This window comes from Ranitomeya imitator, chromosome 2, assembly GCF_032444005.1.
Source record: "Ranitomeya imitator isolate aRanImi1 chromosome 2, aRanImi1.pri, whole genome shotgun sequence".
Taxonomy (NCBI): domain Eukaryota; kingdom Metazoa; phylum Chordata; class Amphibia; order Anura; family Dendrobatidae; genus Ranitomeya; species Ranitomeya imitator.
Genome location: NC_091283.1, coordinates 630,587,119 through 630,602,448, shown reverse-complemented (window position 1 = coordinate 630,602,448; position 15,330 = coordinate 630,587,119). Strand labels below are relative to the sequence as shown.

The 15,330-nt window shown below is 48.7% G+C and overlaps 1 protein-coding gene across 2 annotated transcripts in view; it reads right to left on the bottom strand.

Annotated features, from left to right (window-relative positions):
- Positions 1 to 14,931, bottom strand: part of LOC138665271 (oocyte zinc finger protein XlCOF22-like) — a 28,314-nt gene extending 13,383 nt beyond the window's left edge. Inside the window, exons 1-7 of one of the 2 annotated variants that reach the window (XM_069752597.1) lie at positions 14,871 to 14,931; positions 13,440 to 13,552; positions 6,257 to 6,348; positions 5,988 to 6,140; positions 5,807 to 5,885; positions 5,594 to 5,709; positions 5,389 to 5,494 (exon numbers count right to left, since the gene is read on the bottom strand). In XM_069752597.1, the coding sequence (XP_069608698.1) occupies positions 5,389 to 5,494; positions 5,594 to 5,709; positions 5,807 to 5,885; positions 5,988 to 6,140; positions 6,257 to 6,334 (532 nt within the window). In that variant the 5' untranslated portion in view covers positions 6,335 to 6,348; positions 13,440 to 13,552; positions 14,871 to 14,931. Of the gene's footprint in view, positions 1 to 5,388; positions 5,495 to 5,593; positions 5,710 to 5,806; positions 5,886 to 5,987; positions 6,141 to 6,256; positions 6,349 to 13,439; positions 13,553 to 13,758; positions 14,502 to 14,870 lie in introns of those variants that run through there. The other variant, XM_069752598.1, reaches the window with a different exon arrangement.
- Between the last annotated feature and the right edge of the window lie 399 nt (positions 14,932 to 15,330).

Below are 15,330 nucleotides of genomic sequence, written 5' to 3'. Positions count from 1 at the left end.
CATGGTGCATGTAGCATGTCGTCGCATGGTGCATGTCGTCGAATGTCGCATGGTGCATGTCGCCGCATGGTGCATGCATGTCGTCACATGGTGCATGTTGTCGCATGTAGCATGGTGCATGTTGTCACATGTAGCATGTGGCATGTTGTCGCATGGTGCATGCAGCATGTCGTCGCATGGTGCATGTCGTCGCATGGTGCATGTCGTAGCATGTCGCATGTCGTCGCATGGTGCATGTCACATGGTGCATGTCGCCGCATGGTGCATGTCGCCGCATGGTGCATGTCGTCGTATGCAGCATGTCGTCGCATGGTGCATGTGTCATGTCGTCGCATGGTGCATGTCGTCGCATGGTGCATGACGTCGCATGGTGCATGCAGTCGCATGGTGCATGTCGTCGCATGGTGCATGTCGTCGCATGGTGCATGCAGCATGTTGCATGCAGCATGTTGCATGTCGTCGCATGGTGCATGTAGCATGTCGTCGCATGGTGCATGTCGTCGAATGTCGCATGGTGCATGTCGCCGCATGGTGCATGCATGTCGTCACATGGTGCATGTTGTCACATGTAGCATGTTGTCACATGTAGCATGTCGCATGGGGCATGTTGTCGCATGGTGCATGCAGCATGTCGTCGCATGGTGCATGTCGTCGCATGGTGCATGTCGTAGCATGTCGCATGTCGTCGAATGGTGCATGTCACATGGTGCATGTCGCCGCATGGTGCATGTCGCCGCATGGTGCATGTCGTCGTATGCAGCATGTCGTCGCATGGTGCATGTGTCATGTCGTCACATGGTGCATGTCGTCGCATGGTGCATGCATGTCGTCGCATGGTGCATGTCATCGCATGGTGCATGTCGTCGCATGTCGCATGGTGCATGTCGTCGCATGGTGTGTGTTGTATGTATGTACTGTGTATGTTTTTTTTTTTTTTATATTCAACACATTAGCCGAATGATGGGACTACTACTGTCCCATCATTGGCTAATGTGTCACTCACTGTCAGTGTAGCAGGCATAGCCCGATGGGACTTGTAGTCCCATCGGACGATGCCTGCACACACACACATCGCCGGCACACACACACAGCGCCGGCACGCACACACACACATGCCGGCGGGCAGAGCCCCGCACAAGCCGGCGGGCAGAGCCCCGCACAAGCCGGCGGGCAGACTTCCGCACGCGCCGGCGGGCAGGCACCCGCACACGCTGGCGGGCAGAGCCCCGCACACGCCGGCGGGCAGACACCGGCGCCGGTCCACAAAAACACAGGCGCCGGGCGGCAGATCCCCAGCGACCGCAGCACAGCCCCGCCCGAGCACACAGAGCCCAGGCAGCCCCCAGCACCACCCACAGCCCAGTCACTCTTGCTGAGTGACTGCTGACTGTGGGGGCTGGTCACGCCTGCTGCTGACGTCACGTCAATTTCTAGAGTCTGGAAATTGACGTGACGTCGGCGGAAATGAGCGGCGGCTGCAGTCTGGGGGTCACGTGACCCGGACTCAGCAGCCAGAATAGCGCCGCTCACAGGCAAAAACGGCAACGCAAGGTAATTGCCCAATTCATTAGGGGCCCCGGGGGGATACATTGGGGGGTTAATTGAAAGTAGTGGACAACCCCTTTAAATGCCGCTGTCAGAATTTGACAGCAGTATTTAACTGGTTAATAGCCGCGGATGAATCGCGATTCCACCAGCGGCTATTGCAGGCACATGTCAGTTGTTCAAAACAGCTGACATGTCCTGGGAAAGATGTGGACCCACATCAAAGGGAGGGAGTTCGACATCGGTGTACTATTACGCCCAATGTCAGAAAGGGATTAAAAAAAAAAAAAAAAAAAAGCAAATCGCTGTAAGGATATAAATTTAAAATGTAAAAAAAAAAGTTGTGTTTATTTTTTTACATACTAAAGCAGTAAACTCCACTTATACCGCATTCCAAATTATTATGCTAATGCTATTTTTCTGATTTTCTTAAATGGTCAATGCAAATGAGTCACTACAATGTTCAAATCATCAATTGTAAGAGCATAAATCACACTTTATGGGACAAACCTCCCAGTGATAACAGTAGTTTTTTTTCTTTTCAAAACTAAAAAAAAAGTCAATGCATTGTTCCAAATTATTCTGCACAAGTTTGCAAACATTTTATAGGTTGCGAAAAACTGAAAATTATTTGTGGAATTTGCAGCATTAAAAAGTAATTTACTGAAAACAAAAGCTTTTCAGTGAAAATCATCTTAACAGGCCAAGTTACTTGTTAACATATGACCTCTTCTTTGATACAATGGGGAAAAAAGTATTTAGTCAGCCACCAATTGTGCAAGTTCTCCCACTTAACCCTCCGTCAGGGGCAACTGATCTGACAGGCGCAGCTCACTTAGTTTAATTTCTCTATTTTCAGTGGTTTGTCTGGGAAACACCATCCTCCCAGTACCTTCCTAACTTTAAAGGCTGTGTGAAACCTGAGAAGCCTCTTGTGCTGCAGAGCTGCAGGAGATCAGATATCAGTGTTTTGGCTTCTCCGGCTTATTGCCCCTGAATGTGTCACACCTTTGACGGTTAGAATTTGCTGTTTTTATTCATCCCAATTGTTTTTTTAGCTTGTTTTATGAATAGCTAGTGCTAAATTTGTGGATTTGTCATAGAAGGTTTTGTTAGAAATAAGAGTGTGCTTCTCAGGCACATTGCGCCCTAACACATATTCTCTCTCTTGCTTCTGCTTTTCTTCTGAAATGGCGAGGAGAATATTTGACTTGTCCAATGCCCTTCATGTTGAGCAAGTGCAAAATATTCTGCTTGATGATGAGACAGACCCCTTACAGCTAGAAGATTTAGGGGGAGAAAGTGACATTGATTCAGAAGATGATGTGGAAGAATGTCCAGATGTGTCTGATACAGATCAAGATGGAGAGAGTGAGGAGGATGCTCAAGACATAGAAACATATTACTTTTCTGGTTATTAAACATTTTTTTTACACCTGATTATGTGTATTCTCATTTATTACATTCCTATTAAGGTAACTGATCACTTTTAGAGCATTGAAATATTTTAAAAAGGAAAATATAGCCAATTTTCTAGCCTGTGCCGGACAGGCGCAATGCCCCTAAACTCGTTATGAAACATATTGCCCCTGACGGAGGGTTAAAAAGATGAGAGGCCTGTAATTGACATCATAGGTAGACCACAACCATGAGAGTCAAAAAACAAATCCAGAAAATCACCTTGTCTGATTTGGCAAGATATAATTTTCAAATTATGGTGGAAAATAAGTATTTGGTCACCTAAAAACAATCAAGATTTTTGGCTCTCAGACCTGTAACTTCTTCTCTAAGAGGCTCCCCATCCTTCACTCATTACCTGTAGTAATGGCACCTGTTTGAACTTGTTATCAGTATAAAAGACACCTGTCCACAACCTCAAACAGTCACACTCCAAACTCCACTATGGTGGAGACTAAAGAGCTGTCGAAGAACACCAGAAACAAAAATTGTAGCCCTGCACCAGGCTGGGAAGACTGAATCTGCAATAGGCAAGCAGCTTGATGTGATGAAATCAACTGTGGGAGCAATTATAAAAAAATGGAAGACATCAAAGACCACTGAAAATCTCCCTCGATCTGGGGCTCCACTCAAGATCTCACCCTGTGGAGTCAAAATGATCACAAGAACAGTGAGCAAAAATCCCAGAACCACATGGGGGGACCGAGTGAATGACCCGCAATAGAGCTGGGCCCACCATAACAAAGGCTATCAGTAACACACTACGCCGCCAGGGACTCAGGTCCTGCAGTGCCAGACGTGTCCCCCTGCTTAAGCCAGTACATGTCCGGGCCCATCTGAAGTTTGCTAGAGAGCATTTGGATTATCCAGAAGAGTATTGGAAGAATGTCATATGGTCTGATGAAACCAAAGTAGAACTGTTTGGTAGAAACAAAACAATGCAGAGTTGCAACCAAAGAACACCATACCTACTGTGAAGCATGGCGGTGGCAACATCATGCTTTGGGGCTGTTTCTCTGCAAAGAGAACAGGATGACTGATCCGTGTACATGAAAGAATGAATGGAGCCATGTATCGTGAGATTTTGAGTGCAAACCTCCTTCCATCAGCAAGGGCATTGAAGATGAAACGTTGATAGGTCTTTCAGCATGATAATGATCCCAAGCACACCGCCAGGGCAACGGAGTGGCTTTGTAAGAAGCATATGAAGGTCCTGGAGGGGCTTAGCCAGGCTCCAGATCTCAACACCGTAGAAAACCTTTTGGAGGGAGTTGAAAGTCCGTGTTGCCCAGCGACAGGCCCAAAATATCACAGCTCTAGAGGAAATCTGCATGGAGGAATGGGCCAACATACCACCAGCAGTGTGTGCCAACCTTCTGAAGACTTACAGAAAACGTTTGACCTTAGTCATTGTCAACAAAAGAGATATATATATAACAAAATATTGAGATGAACTTTTGTTAATGGCAAATTATTTTCCACCATAATTTGCAAAATAAATCTTGCCAAATCAGACAAGGTGACTTTCTGGATTTGTTTTCTCATTTTGACTCTCATAGTTGTGGTCTACCTATGCTGTCAATTACAGGCCTCTCTCATCTTTTTAAGTGGGAGAACTTGTACAATTGGTGGCTGACTAAATACTTTTTTTCCCCACTGCATCTCATTCACAATTCTTGCATCCATTGAACTTGTGAGTTTTTGAAAAGTTTCTGCTTGAATTTCTTTGCAGAATGTGAACATAGCCTCCCATAGCTGCTGTTTTGATGCGAATTGACTCCCAACCTCATAGATCATTTGTTGAAGGATACTCCAAAGGTTCTTAGTAGGATTGAAGACAGGGGAGGGGTATTCTTAGCAAAAGTCTGTTTATGCACAACTGCAACAGTCTGGAGGATCCTACACGTAGGATGGGCTTGCATAGTAGGGAGTCATTAGCATATGGAGGAATATGAGGCATATTACATTTACTGAGTGGGCTAATTAGAGCTGCAGCACATAGTAGGTTCACAAGCTTATGGTGAACAAAAGAGAGCGAAAACAATAAAAATTACATGTACCAAAAAAGCTCAGCAAGCTCGATTTTAGCACGCATCACTGAAAATGGCCTGACAGATTCCTGTTAAGCAACTAGTGTCAGGCTGCTGCAGCTGTAAAGGCAAATGAAATCACTGGATTCATCAATAAAAATCAAAAGACCACAAAACTTTTATAGATTTTTAAGTGCCCTTTCAATTGCAAACAAATGGGTGGGGGTTCCAGGTCCTGAAATCCCCACCTATTGGTAACAAAAAAAACAAACCCTTTGATGTGCGCAGCCCAGACAAGATCACATGTCTCAAACCTAAGTATGCACACAGAACAAGGTTCTGACACTCTTCTTACCTAGGCTATCTGTAGTCGTTCTCTCCTCCTTGCACCATTCTCCGCCATTCATATACATCTCATCTTCCTCTTGAGCTTCAACTTTAATAACGAACACCTCGTTTTCCTAAGAAATAACAGAAAAATGTCATTGAATACTGATCTATTGAATAGCAATTAGAGAAAACAGGATCTATACAATCAGAAAAATGGAGATCTACCGTACTTTGTGTTTTCGAGTGACTTCATCGCTTTGTGAGCTATTGTTACTTGTTTTTTCACAATCTTCAATATAAAAAGGGCTGGAACAACTCTCTGGTGTGGAACTTCTAGATGACCCATCTACAATAGACATACATACTGCAAGATAAGACTGATGCTTGTAACAAGGTGATTCTCAAAACTGATCGTTACTTTCCAACCAATGAAAGTCTCTTACCTGAGGAACTGAGGGACAGGCGAGACTTCATCATGACGCTCTTGTGTACATCCATCTGTACTTCTGACCAGTCTTTTTTCTGCAAAAAAAAAAAAAAAGTAGTGATGCCTTAAAACCTTATAGAAGTATTGTAGTAATCTGAACACACACTGGCAGTGAGTCCAGTCCCAGCAGTGCTCACCTCTCCAGTCAGCAACTCAATGATCTTATTGGTGACTTTGAGGATCTTCTCATCGTTGATCCTTTCATGTACCAAATTAGGCAGAAGCTCATTAAGGGGGCAGCTGCTTGGTGTCACATACTCATCAGATGTCTTCTTCATGACTGTGTAGTCCTGTATGTAAAGAAAAGGGACAGTAATAAATATAACCACAACCAGACTTCATAACCTAATCAGCCATAACAACATGTCATATCACATAACCTCCTTCGATCCCCAGTGTTTCTCACCTCTCCAGTCAGCAGGGTGATGATCTCCAAGGTAAGGTACAATATCCTCTTGGCCTTCTCATTTACGTCCTTATCCATTCTCAGTGGAAGATCTAAGCAGGAGGAATGTTGTTTTACAAGAATGTGAATAAAGAGTACGGTTTCTCCCTGGCTAGAATATTGTAGACTATTTTTGTGTAAATTGGAGAGTAACAGGATTTTTGGTTGCTTACCGTAAAATCTGTTTCTCGGAGCCTTCATTGGGGGGACACAGGAACCATGGGTGTATGCTGCTGACACTATGCAAATAAAAAAGTTAGCTCCTCCTCTGCAGTGTACACCCTACCGACAGGAAGTAGGATATTCAGTTAGTGAGAAAGCAGTAGGAGAAGCAACGTGTAAAAGAGAAATAATAATAATAATAATAAACTTTATCTACTAGCGCCAACAAATTCTACGGCGCTCTATAGATTAACAGATTCAAACGCTCAAAGAGTGTTCAAAGAACTCAAACGTATACAGTAAACAGAGCTGTTTAACTTGGGAGGGTGCTGTGTCCCCCAATGAAGGCTCCGAGAAACAGATTTTACGGTAAGCAACCAAAAATCCTGTTTTCTCTATCGCCTTTCATTGGGGGACACAGGAACCATGGGACGTCCCAAAGCAGTCCCTGGGGTGGGAAAAACAGACTTCCATCAGGTCCGAGGACTCACCACTGCCGCCTGCAGGATCCTTCTGCCCAGGCTGGAGTCCGCCGTAGTTCGGCAAAACGTGTGGATGGAAGACCAGGTTGTCGCTTTGCAAAGCCATCGGCGAAAACCCCGTGACGTACCGCACTGGAAGCGCCGACTGCCCGGGTAGAGTGAGCCTTTGTCTCAGGAGGGGACACTCTTGTTCTTGACCCGGTAAGCTTCCAAAATTGCCGTTCTGATAGAGCGAGCAATAGTCGCCTTGGAAGCCGGCAGGCCTCTACGCATGCCATCAGGGATGGCGAAAAGAGAATCCATCTTTCGGAAAGTGGCTGTGCTAGCCAGGGAGATCCTCACTGCCCTGACGAGTCCCAGCCTGTTCCACAATCACTCCAGAGGATGAGTCGGAGCTGGACAAAAGGAAAGGTAGAACGATGTCCTCGTTGAGGTGGAAAGATGAAAACCACCTCGAGAAAGGAAGGAAGGCGGAGGCCTGGGACCACCTTGTCCTGGTGGAAAATCAAGAAAGGAGGTCGGCAAGAAATGACCGCCAACTCAAAAACGCGGCGGATCGAAGAGATGGACCTGAGAAAAGCCACCTTCCGAGATAGAACTGACAGGGAAAGCTCCCTGAGAGGCTTTAAGGGGGGAACCCCTAAGAACGACCAACACAACCTTAAAATCCCATGAATCCACAGAGGCCCTGTACGGAGGGACAGCGTGGGCTACTCCTTGAAGGAAGGTCTTAACCTGTGGCTGAGAAGATAACGTCTTCTTAAAAGAGAAGTTAAATAAATAGGGCAGCACACTGCAGCGCCAAAACATGTAAACTTGAAAAAACGAAATTTAAACTGCATTACTGCACTAGAAATATGAAAAATGAGAGCTTTTAGCGCACAAAAATGGCCAATTTTATGTGTACCTCGTAGCCACGTTAAGGTATCTCTCTTATACGAGGTCCTAAGTTTGACCTACCTCACTGAGAATAAACGTCTCCATCTGAATGGGTACATGCAAAAACCTCTTCTTGGACTCAAATTCTCTCTCTATGTGGAGGGGTATTGGACCTACTATAATTAAAACACCTGAAGCTAGGAGGCGGGGAGTGCACGATCAGAAGGCTAGAGAATACATTTCAAAAACCTGACCTGCACATCCAAACATAGACTGAGTGTGAACAGGTGCTCAACCCAGAGTCGCCAACTCGTATATAGTTAAATAAATAGGGCAGCACACTGCAGCGCCAAAACATGTAAACTTGAAAAAACGAAATTTAAACTGCATTACTGCACTAGAAATATGAAAAATGAGAGCTTTTAGCGCACAAAAATGGCCAATTTTATGTGTACCTCGTAGCCACGTTAAGGCATCTCTCTTATACGAGGTCCTAAGTTTGACCTACCTCACTGAGAATAAACGTCTCCATCTGAATGGGTACATGCAAAAACCTCTTCTTGGACTCAAATTCTCTCTCTATGTGGAGGGGTATTGGACCTACTATAATTAAAACACCTGAAGCTAGGAGGCGGGGAGTGCACGATCAGAAGGCTAGAGAATACATTTCAAAAACCTGACCTGCACATCCAAACATAGACTGAGCTTCAGCACCTGTTCACACTCAGTCTATGTTTGGATGTGCAGGTCAGGTTTTTGAAATGTATTCTTAAAAGAGAAGAGCGCAGGAACCTGGCCCTTTAGGGAATTGAGAGCGAAGCCCGAATCCAGTTCTGCCTGAAGGAAAAACCAAATGGAAGGCAGGGAAAAAGGACATAGGTGAAAAGCGGTTGGACTCGCATCAACGAAAGTAAGCCTTCCAGGTACGATAGTAGATCCTGGAAGAAGACGAAGACTTCCCAGCCTGGATTATAGAGTGACTCATCTGGGCCGAAAGGCCGGACGCTCTTAGAACTGTGGAGTCCACAGCCACGACGTTAAACTGAGCGACCGATAATTCGGGTGGCAGATCGGACCCTGAGACAGCAGATCGGGTCCGTTTGGAAGACACAAGGGGTGTCCGCGAGAAGATTGACGATATCTGCAAACCAAGACCTCATGGGCCAATCCGGGACGATCAGAATGACCGGCACCCATCAGCCTTGATCTTCTTCGACAGCTTGGAAAGCGAGGGAAGGCGTGGGAACCGATAGGGGAGCCCGAACTGCGACCGAGGAATGGCCAGAGTGACAACACCACTGTGAGTGGATCACGGGACCCTGGGCCGACCCGAGGGACCTCCTGTTCAATCAGGACGCCATGAGGTCCACCTCTGGAGTCCCCCATCGAAGAGCAATCTGACAGGAAACCTCCTGAAGTACCATTCCCCAGCCGCGAGACCCTCGCAGCCGAGGAAGTCGGCGGCCTAAATGTCCACGCCGGGGACATGCCCTGCGGAGCTCACCAGGGCCGTTGCCTCTGTCCAAAGGAGGATCCTGGAATCTCGGCCGAGGCCAGAGAACGCCGAGTCCACCCCTGGTGGTAGACGTATGCCACAGCTGTGTCATTGTCTGTCTGGATTCAAATTGGCAGGCTGCCGAGAATCCTTACCCAGTGAAGGCAAGACAGAAAGATGATCCGGAACTCGAGGACATTGATCGGCAAAGAGGACTCCTGCGCCGACCAACAACCCTGAAAGAACAGGAGACAAAGCCCCGCGCCTCCGCCGAGCGGGCTGTCGTCCGTTGTCACCACCTGCCAGGGAACTGGAAGGAAGGATATGCTATGAAGGATCTACTCTGGGATAAGAGAAGTGACCTCGGCCACCAGTCGAGGAACCATTTGACCCGGGAGAAAGCCGGTTGGGATTTGAAGAAAACGATCCCAGGACTGTGAAATGAAGATTTTGTATCTAGAGAGAACAAGAGCCCTGGCCCATGCGACCTCTACTGAGGAGACCCAGACGTCCCTGAGGAACAGGAGACGATTACCCAGTCTGAGAAACGGGCTGGGGTCTAGTCGTGGGTCATGCCTAGGTGGAACTTCCAGTCCTGGACCTGGAGAATCCACCTTAGGAGTAGCGGGCACGCCAGGAAAGAGTGAGCCGAAGAATACCTTCTTCTCTTAACGTGCCTGTGGCCTCTGCAGTTGCGAAGAAGAATCTGATGCCGCAAAACTACGAAAAAGGTCGAAAAGACCAAAGTAGCCGCCTAAGGGGAAGTAGGTGAGGTCTGGAGAAGGGGACTGGTGCCACCAGTGGCGTCCTTAATAATTTGGTCCAGCTTGGAACCGAAAGGACGTGAGCCTTGAAAAGGCAGGCTAGTAAGGGACTTCTTCGATGACTCTTGAGCCAAACAGTGCGACAGCTGGCAACAACATTACTGGGCGCCTGTGCGGCAGAAGATGCGACGTCCAGGAAACAAATTATTCCCCGTCATGAGTAATCTGGGTGGCAAGTTCCGCCAGCCGGCCTGACGGAGCTCCAGCTTGAATGCTTCATTGGAGTTGTTTAGCCCCTCGGATACAGACTTCGAAACCCAAGTGGAAGCCAAAGCCAGGCATTGGGATGATGCGGCAGTTTCGAAAGCCGACTTCACGAAGGATTCCATGATCCTATCGATGGAATCTTTCAGAGCCGCCCACCGGACAGCGTAAGGACTGTGTTGGCGGCAAGTCTAGCAGCCTACGGATCCACAGGGGGAGAGGTCGTTCTCTAACGCCTCTCATTCCGGTTGGCAATGAGATCCGGAGGAAAGAGATATGAGACTCCAAGACGCTTGTCTCTTTGAGAATGTCTGGTCGAATTCGCTCTTTCTCTGGCCAGATGCTCCTCGAATTCAGGATGAGGAGCAAATACCTTGGGAGGTAGTTTAGACCGTCTAAACGAAACCGCCTGATCTGCGGGTTTCGTAGAGGAATCTTCGATGCCACAGGTCTGATTGGTCGTTCCAATGAGGCTTTGAACCATATCCCTCATGTTAGCGATTTGGTTCGAATCCGGCCCCAAATTATCCTCCGAAGGCGCATCAGAGAAAGCCTCGCCTGACTCAGCGGAGGAGGATCGGGAGGACGCCGACCGCAGAGGAGGACCGAGTGGCGAGATGGAGCGAGAAGAGGACTCAGACCGGCGTTCCTGTCTGGACCTTTTGCAGCTAGCCTTGGAGGGCTTGGACGGAGCTTCCTGCGACCCGGTGGCTACTGCGGGGGTCTGCCAGGGTAACCGATCCAGCACGGACACCAGGGTTTGAGACACCCATGTTAAATTGGCCACCGATTGAGACAGAGAGGAGGCCCAGCCTGGGATGGGGGTGTCACTCACGGGCGGATCGGCCGACCAGAAGGTTAGGGGACAGAAGGGCAGAGGAGAGTGTCAAACTGCAGAGCAGAGCTACTCACGGCAGGTGATGCGCTTCAGTGGTCCTTAAAGGCAGGGGTGCAGGCAGACGGTGCAGGCAGAAGGAGCAGACCTCTGGAACTCTCCTGTCCGGGACCAGCTGTGGGGCTGAGGCGACCGCAAGTGAGGAGGACGCCGGGATTTACGCACTTTGGAGTGGGGCATAAGGCGTTCCTGGTTCGAGAATACGGAGGTAGTGGGCAGGGTTAATTGCCTGGCCAGGAGCACCAAGATGGCGCCGGGAGGCGGAGCTAGTCGAGACAGACGGGCGGGAAAAAAGCCCGCCTGAGAACGCAGGAAGAGGGCGGAGTCACGGCCGAGAGTAGGCCCCGGGAGAAGCCGGGACCTAAATTAGAAGCTGGTGGGCGCCGGAGAGGGCCACGGGACCGGAAAGCGGTGCGGCCGCCGGTTAGAAAAAACTGTGCGGCCGCCGGTGAGGGAAACCGTGCGGCCGCCGGTCAGGAAACCCTGCGGCCCCCGGTCAGGAAACGCTGCGGACGCCGGTCAGGAAACCCAGCGGCCGCCGGTCAGGAAACACCGCGGCCGCCGGTCAGGAAACACCGCGGCCGCCGGATAGGAAACACTGCGGCCGCCGGTTAGGAAACTGTGCGGCCGCCGGAAAACTGTGCGGCCGCTGGGGAGCAAACTGTGCGGCCGCCGGAGTAAACGGCGTGGCTGCCTGGAACAAAGGTACGGCCGCAGACAAGGCAGAGCCGCTGCCTCTAAAGGTGCGGCCGCCGTGCATGAAACGGCGCAGCTGCCGCGCAAACTGCCAGGTCAGGGGGAAAGTGCAGCCACAGAAACGGCAGCGCGGCTGCCTACAGGGCGCCGCACAGAGCAAAAAGGTGCCGCAATGTGGAAAACGTCCCAATAAAGAGACGTCCAAAGATCGCCCCTGTAACAGGGAATCCGCAGGGACCCCCCCCCATGATTGTCTTTGAAGAGAAACAGAGGGATAGGGGGATCGGTGGGAAGGGAATACTCACCTAAACATCCCACGCCGTCCGTTACTAACCTGAAGCCCTGAAGGTATTAGACGTCCGTGGAGCTGGACGTCCTCGTCTCCTCCGATCGACAGGCTCTGGTGGGCGAGTGGGTGGGGGACGGAGCCAGGACCGGACTTCTGAGCACGCTTGTGTGCCAGGATCATGGTCCTGGAGAGGGATCTATGAGGATACGGGGTGGCAGTACACGCCGTACTCATAGTCCGCATAGTGGGAATACAGGTGTGACTGCTCACCCTGTATCCCTCCGGAAAACCTGAAAAGGAACGACGCACATTGAGGTAGATAAGGGTCTAATGAAAGACCCGTGTCCACCTCCTACTGACACTAAGCTAAACTGAATATCCTACTTCCTGTCGGTAGGGTGTACACTGCAGAGGAGGAGCTAACTTTTTTATTTGCATAGTGGCAGCAGCATACACCCATGGTTCCTGTGTCCCCCAATGAAAGGCGATAGAGAAAAAGAGATCTGCTGTAGTTCCGACTGCACAAGTATAATAAAAAAAAAAAACTCTCCTAGCACACCAGTGGCGTTCTCCTGGCGTTAACCTGACATTATTATGTCACATGCGCATTGCATCTAATTAGTGGCTGCTAATTGCCTGCAGTGCTCTGACTGTCCCAGTTTCGTCCCAGGAAGAGTAAGGCCGGGATCACACTACAGCGAGATACGGCCGAGTCTCGCAGGTTAAAAACAAGCTCTGGCACCGGCACTCCGGAGCGGAGCGTGCGGCTCCATGTATTGCTATGCGGCAGCACGCTCTGCTCCGGAGTGCCGGTGCCAGAGCTTGGTTTTAACCTGCGAGACTCGGCCATATCTCACTGTGTGATCCCGGGCCTTAGCGAAGCAGCCCATTAGCGGTCATTGATTGGCTGCAGTGCTCATGTGACATAATATCACTCGAACACTGGGAGACCTGGAACCACAACAGAGCATAAGAGAGAATAAGTATTTTTTTTAAATGATTATTATACTTTGGGGCAACCCCTTTAATTGTCGGTTACATTAATACTACCACAATTTTGTCACTTTAACAGTATTTAGTGCATCAGTCTATCACTAAATTACAAGAACTTTTTTTTCTATGTTTAGTATTGCATTAAGTCCAGTGCTATAGCATTCTATTGCTGAAGAGACGCAGTATAATGGATGGAGAAGAGTTATACAAAATGTAATCCTTTACCGGTTATTCTGCAACTGACTTAACGGATGAATGGAGCGTCTCTCTTATCTCTCCAAAGTGAGAGACTTTGCGGCCATTGCTGCTTACAAGCGCCGAAGGATAAAATCATGAACCTGTGAAAAAAATATAGGTAATGTTTGATTTTCTCCTCTCGCTAGAGATGACACAGACTCGGGTCCACGGGGCAGGTCAGTAATCCGTGACCACTGGAAAGGAGGCCTGCAAATCTCTTTAACTCCCAGCATCCCTAGCTCTACCTTAGATTAACCAGCCTGGCATGACGTTGTGTGTGGGTCATGCCACAATGATAACATCTCACCAGTGATTAGCACTGCAGCGCTGGAGTCCTGGGTTCAAATCCCACCAAGGACAACATCTGCAAGGAGATTGTATGTTCTCCCCATCTTTGTGGGGGTTTCCTCCGGGTACTCCGGTTTCCTCCCACATTCCAAAGACATACTGATAGGGAATCTAGATTGTGAGCCCCAACGGGGACAGTGATGATGATGTGTGCAAACTGTAAAGCGCTGCGGAATATGTTAGCGCTATATAAAAATAAAGATTATTATTATTAAAAGTTGATGCTGTTTCTATTCGGTGCCACATATATTAAATGTCATGGTCTGCTAGTTTCTGGATTTTGACTGAGGAGGGTCATGGATCTGCTAGGTCACAGGACAGGAATAAAAAAGATGACAACAAATCTTCTGCAACAACCACAATGCGGCCATAATCCCCGTTCTCTAATGGCTCCATTGTGACGCTAAGGCGATATCGGTGCTATGCGTCTGCCATTTCCTCCTGTACCAGCCACAGACTGACGACGAGCATCCAGGATGGGGGGGTTTGGATGTCGCAGTGTTTCTGCCGCATTACCATGAGCTACACTGCAGGTTTCCGCTGCTGATTTTGTCTCCAGGTTTTAGATAAAGCTGTTCTGCTTGTGTTACTTCCTGCACCTCATCCGGGGCTTTATTTATACGGTCATGTGTGCATTACGTGTTTTTAGTGCGGAAACTACATAAAGACGACTGCGTGTTTTACCTACGGATCTTCCTAATCTCATACAAGTCTGCGGGAAACATCTGCACATGAAACGCAGATTTACAGCTAAGGAAATTGGCAAGTTGCGGATTTGGCTCAGTGACCATGAGATTACTGAAAACCCCATGAACTTTGCTGGGACTGGGAGACGCTGCGTTATGTGTGCACAAAAATACACGGCAGAAAAAAAACCGCACCGAATACTCATGGTGGGAACTTAGCCTTATTGTGCTGCACTGAGGGGATCTCCAGCAGCCTCACTATGTGTTATGCACGGTGCTCCAGCTGCTGCAGAACATCACAGCACACAGCTCAGATACCGCAGGCCTCCCGGACAGTGAACGCCGGTACAATTAATGAGCGCATACAAACCCGGCCAGGACCGACCTGTAGGTAGCTGCTCAGTGCTAGCAGGACCTGTGGTGATGTCACCGCCATGTGACCAGTCACATGACGAGGAGGAGCCTAGCATTGACTAGTAGGGAACCTGAGGTGACGTCACATGACGGGCAGGCATAGCAGTGACTAGAGGACTTGTGGTGACGTCACATGAGGGCGGAGCTAAGTAGTGAGAAGAAGCTGCTGTGTGCGGGAGAGCTCTGCCTCAGACTCTGTGGAGGAGTAGTGATGGGCAGTCCACGGAGAAGGACGTACAGTGATGGGTGGAATGATGGGAGATAAAGTCCTCCTCTCACTGTAACATAATACCAGTCTGGACTTGCTGAGACTTGTGGTTCTCTCCTTTTATATTCCAACACTTTGCAAGAAGGACGTTCACCTAAATCAGGTCAAAGTTATTATTATTATAGCGCCATTTATTCCATGTGAGGAGGGGTATACATAATAA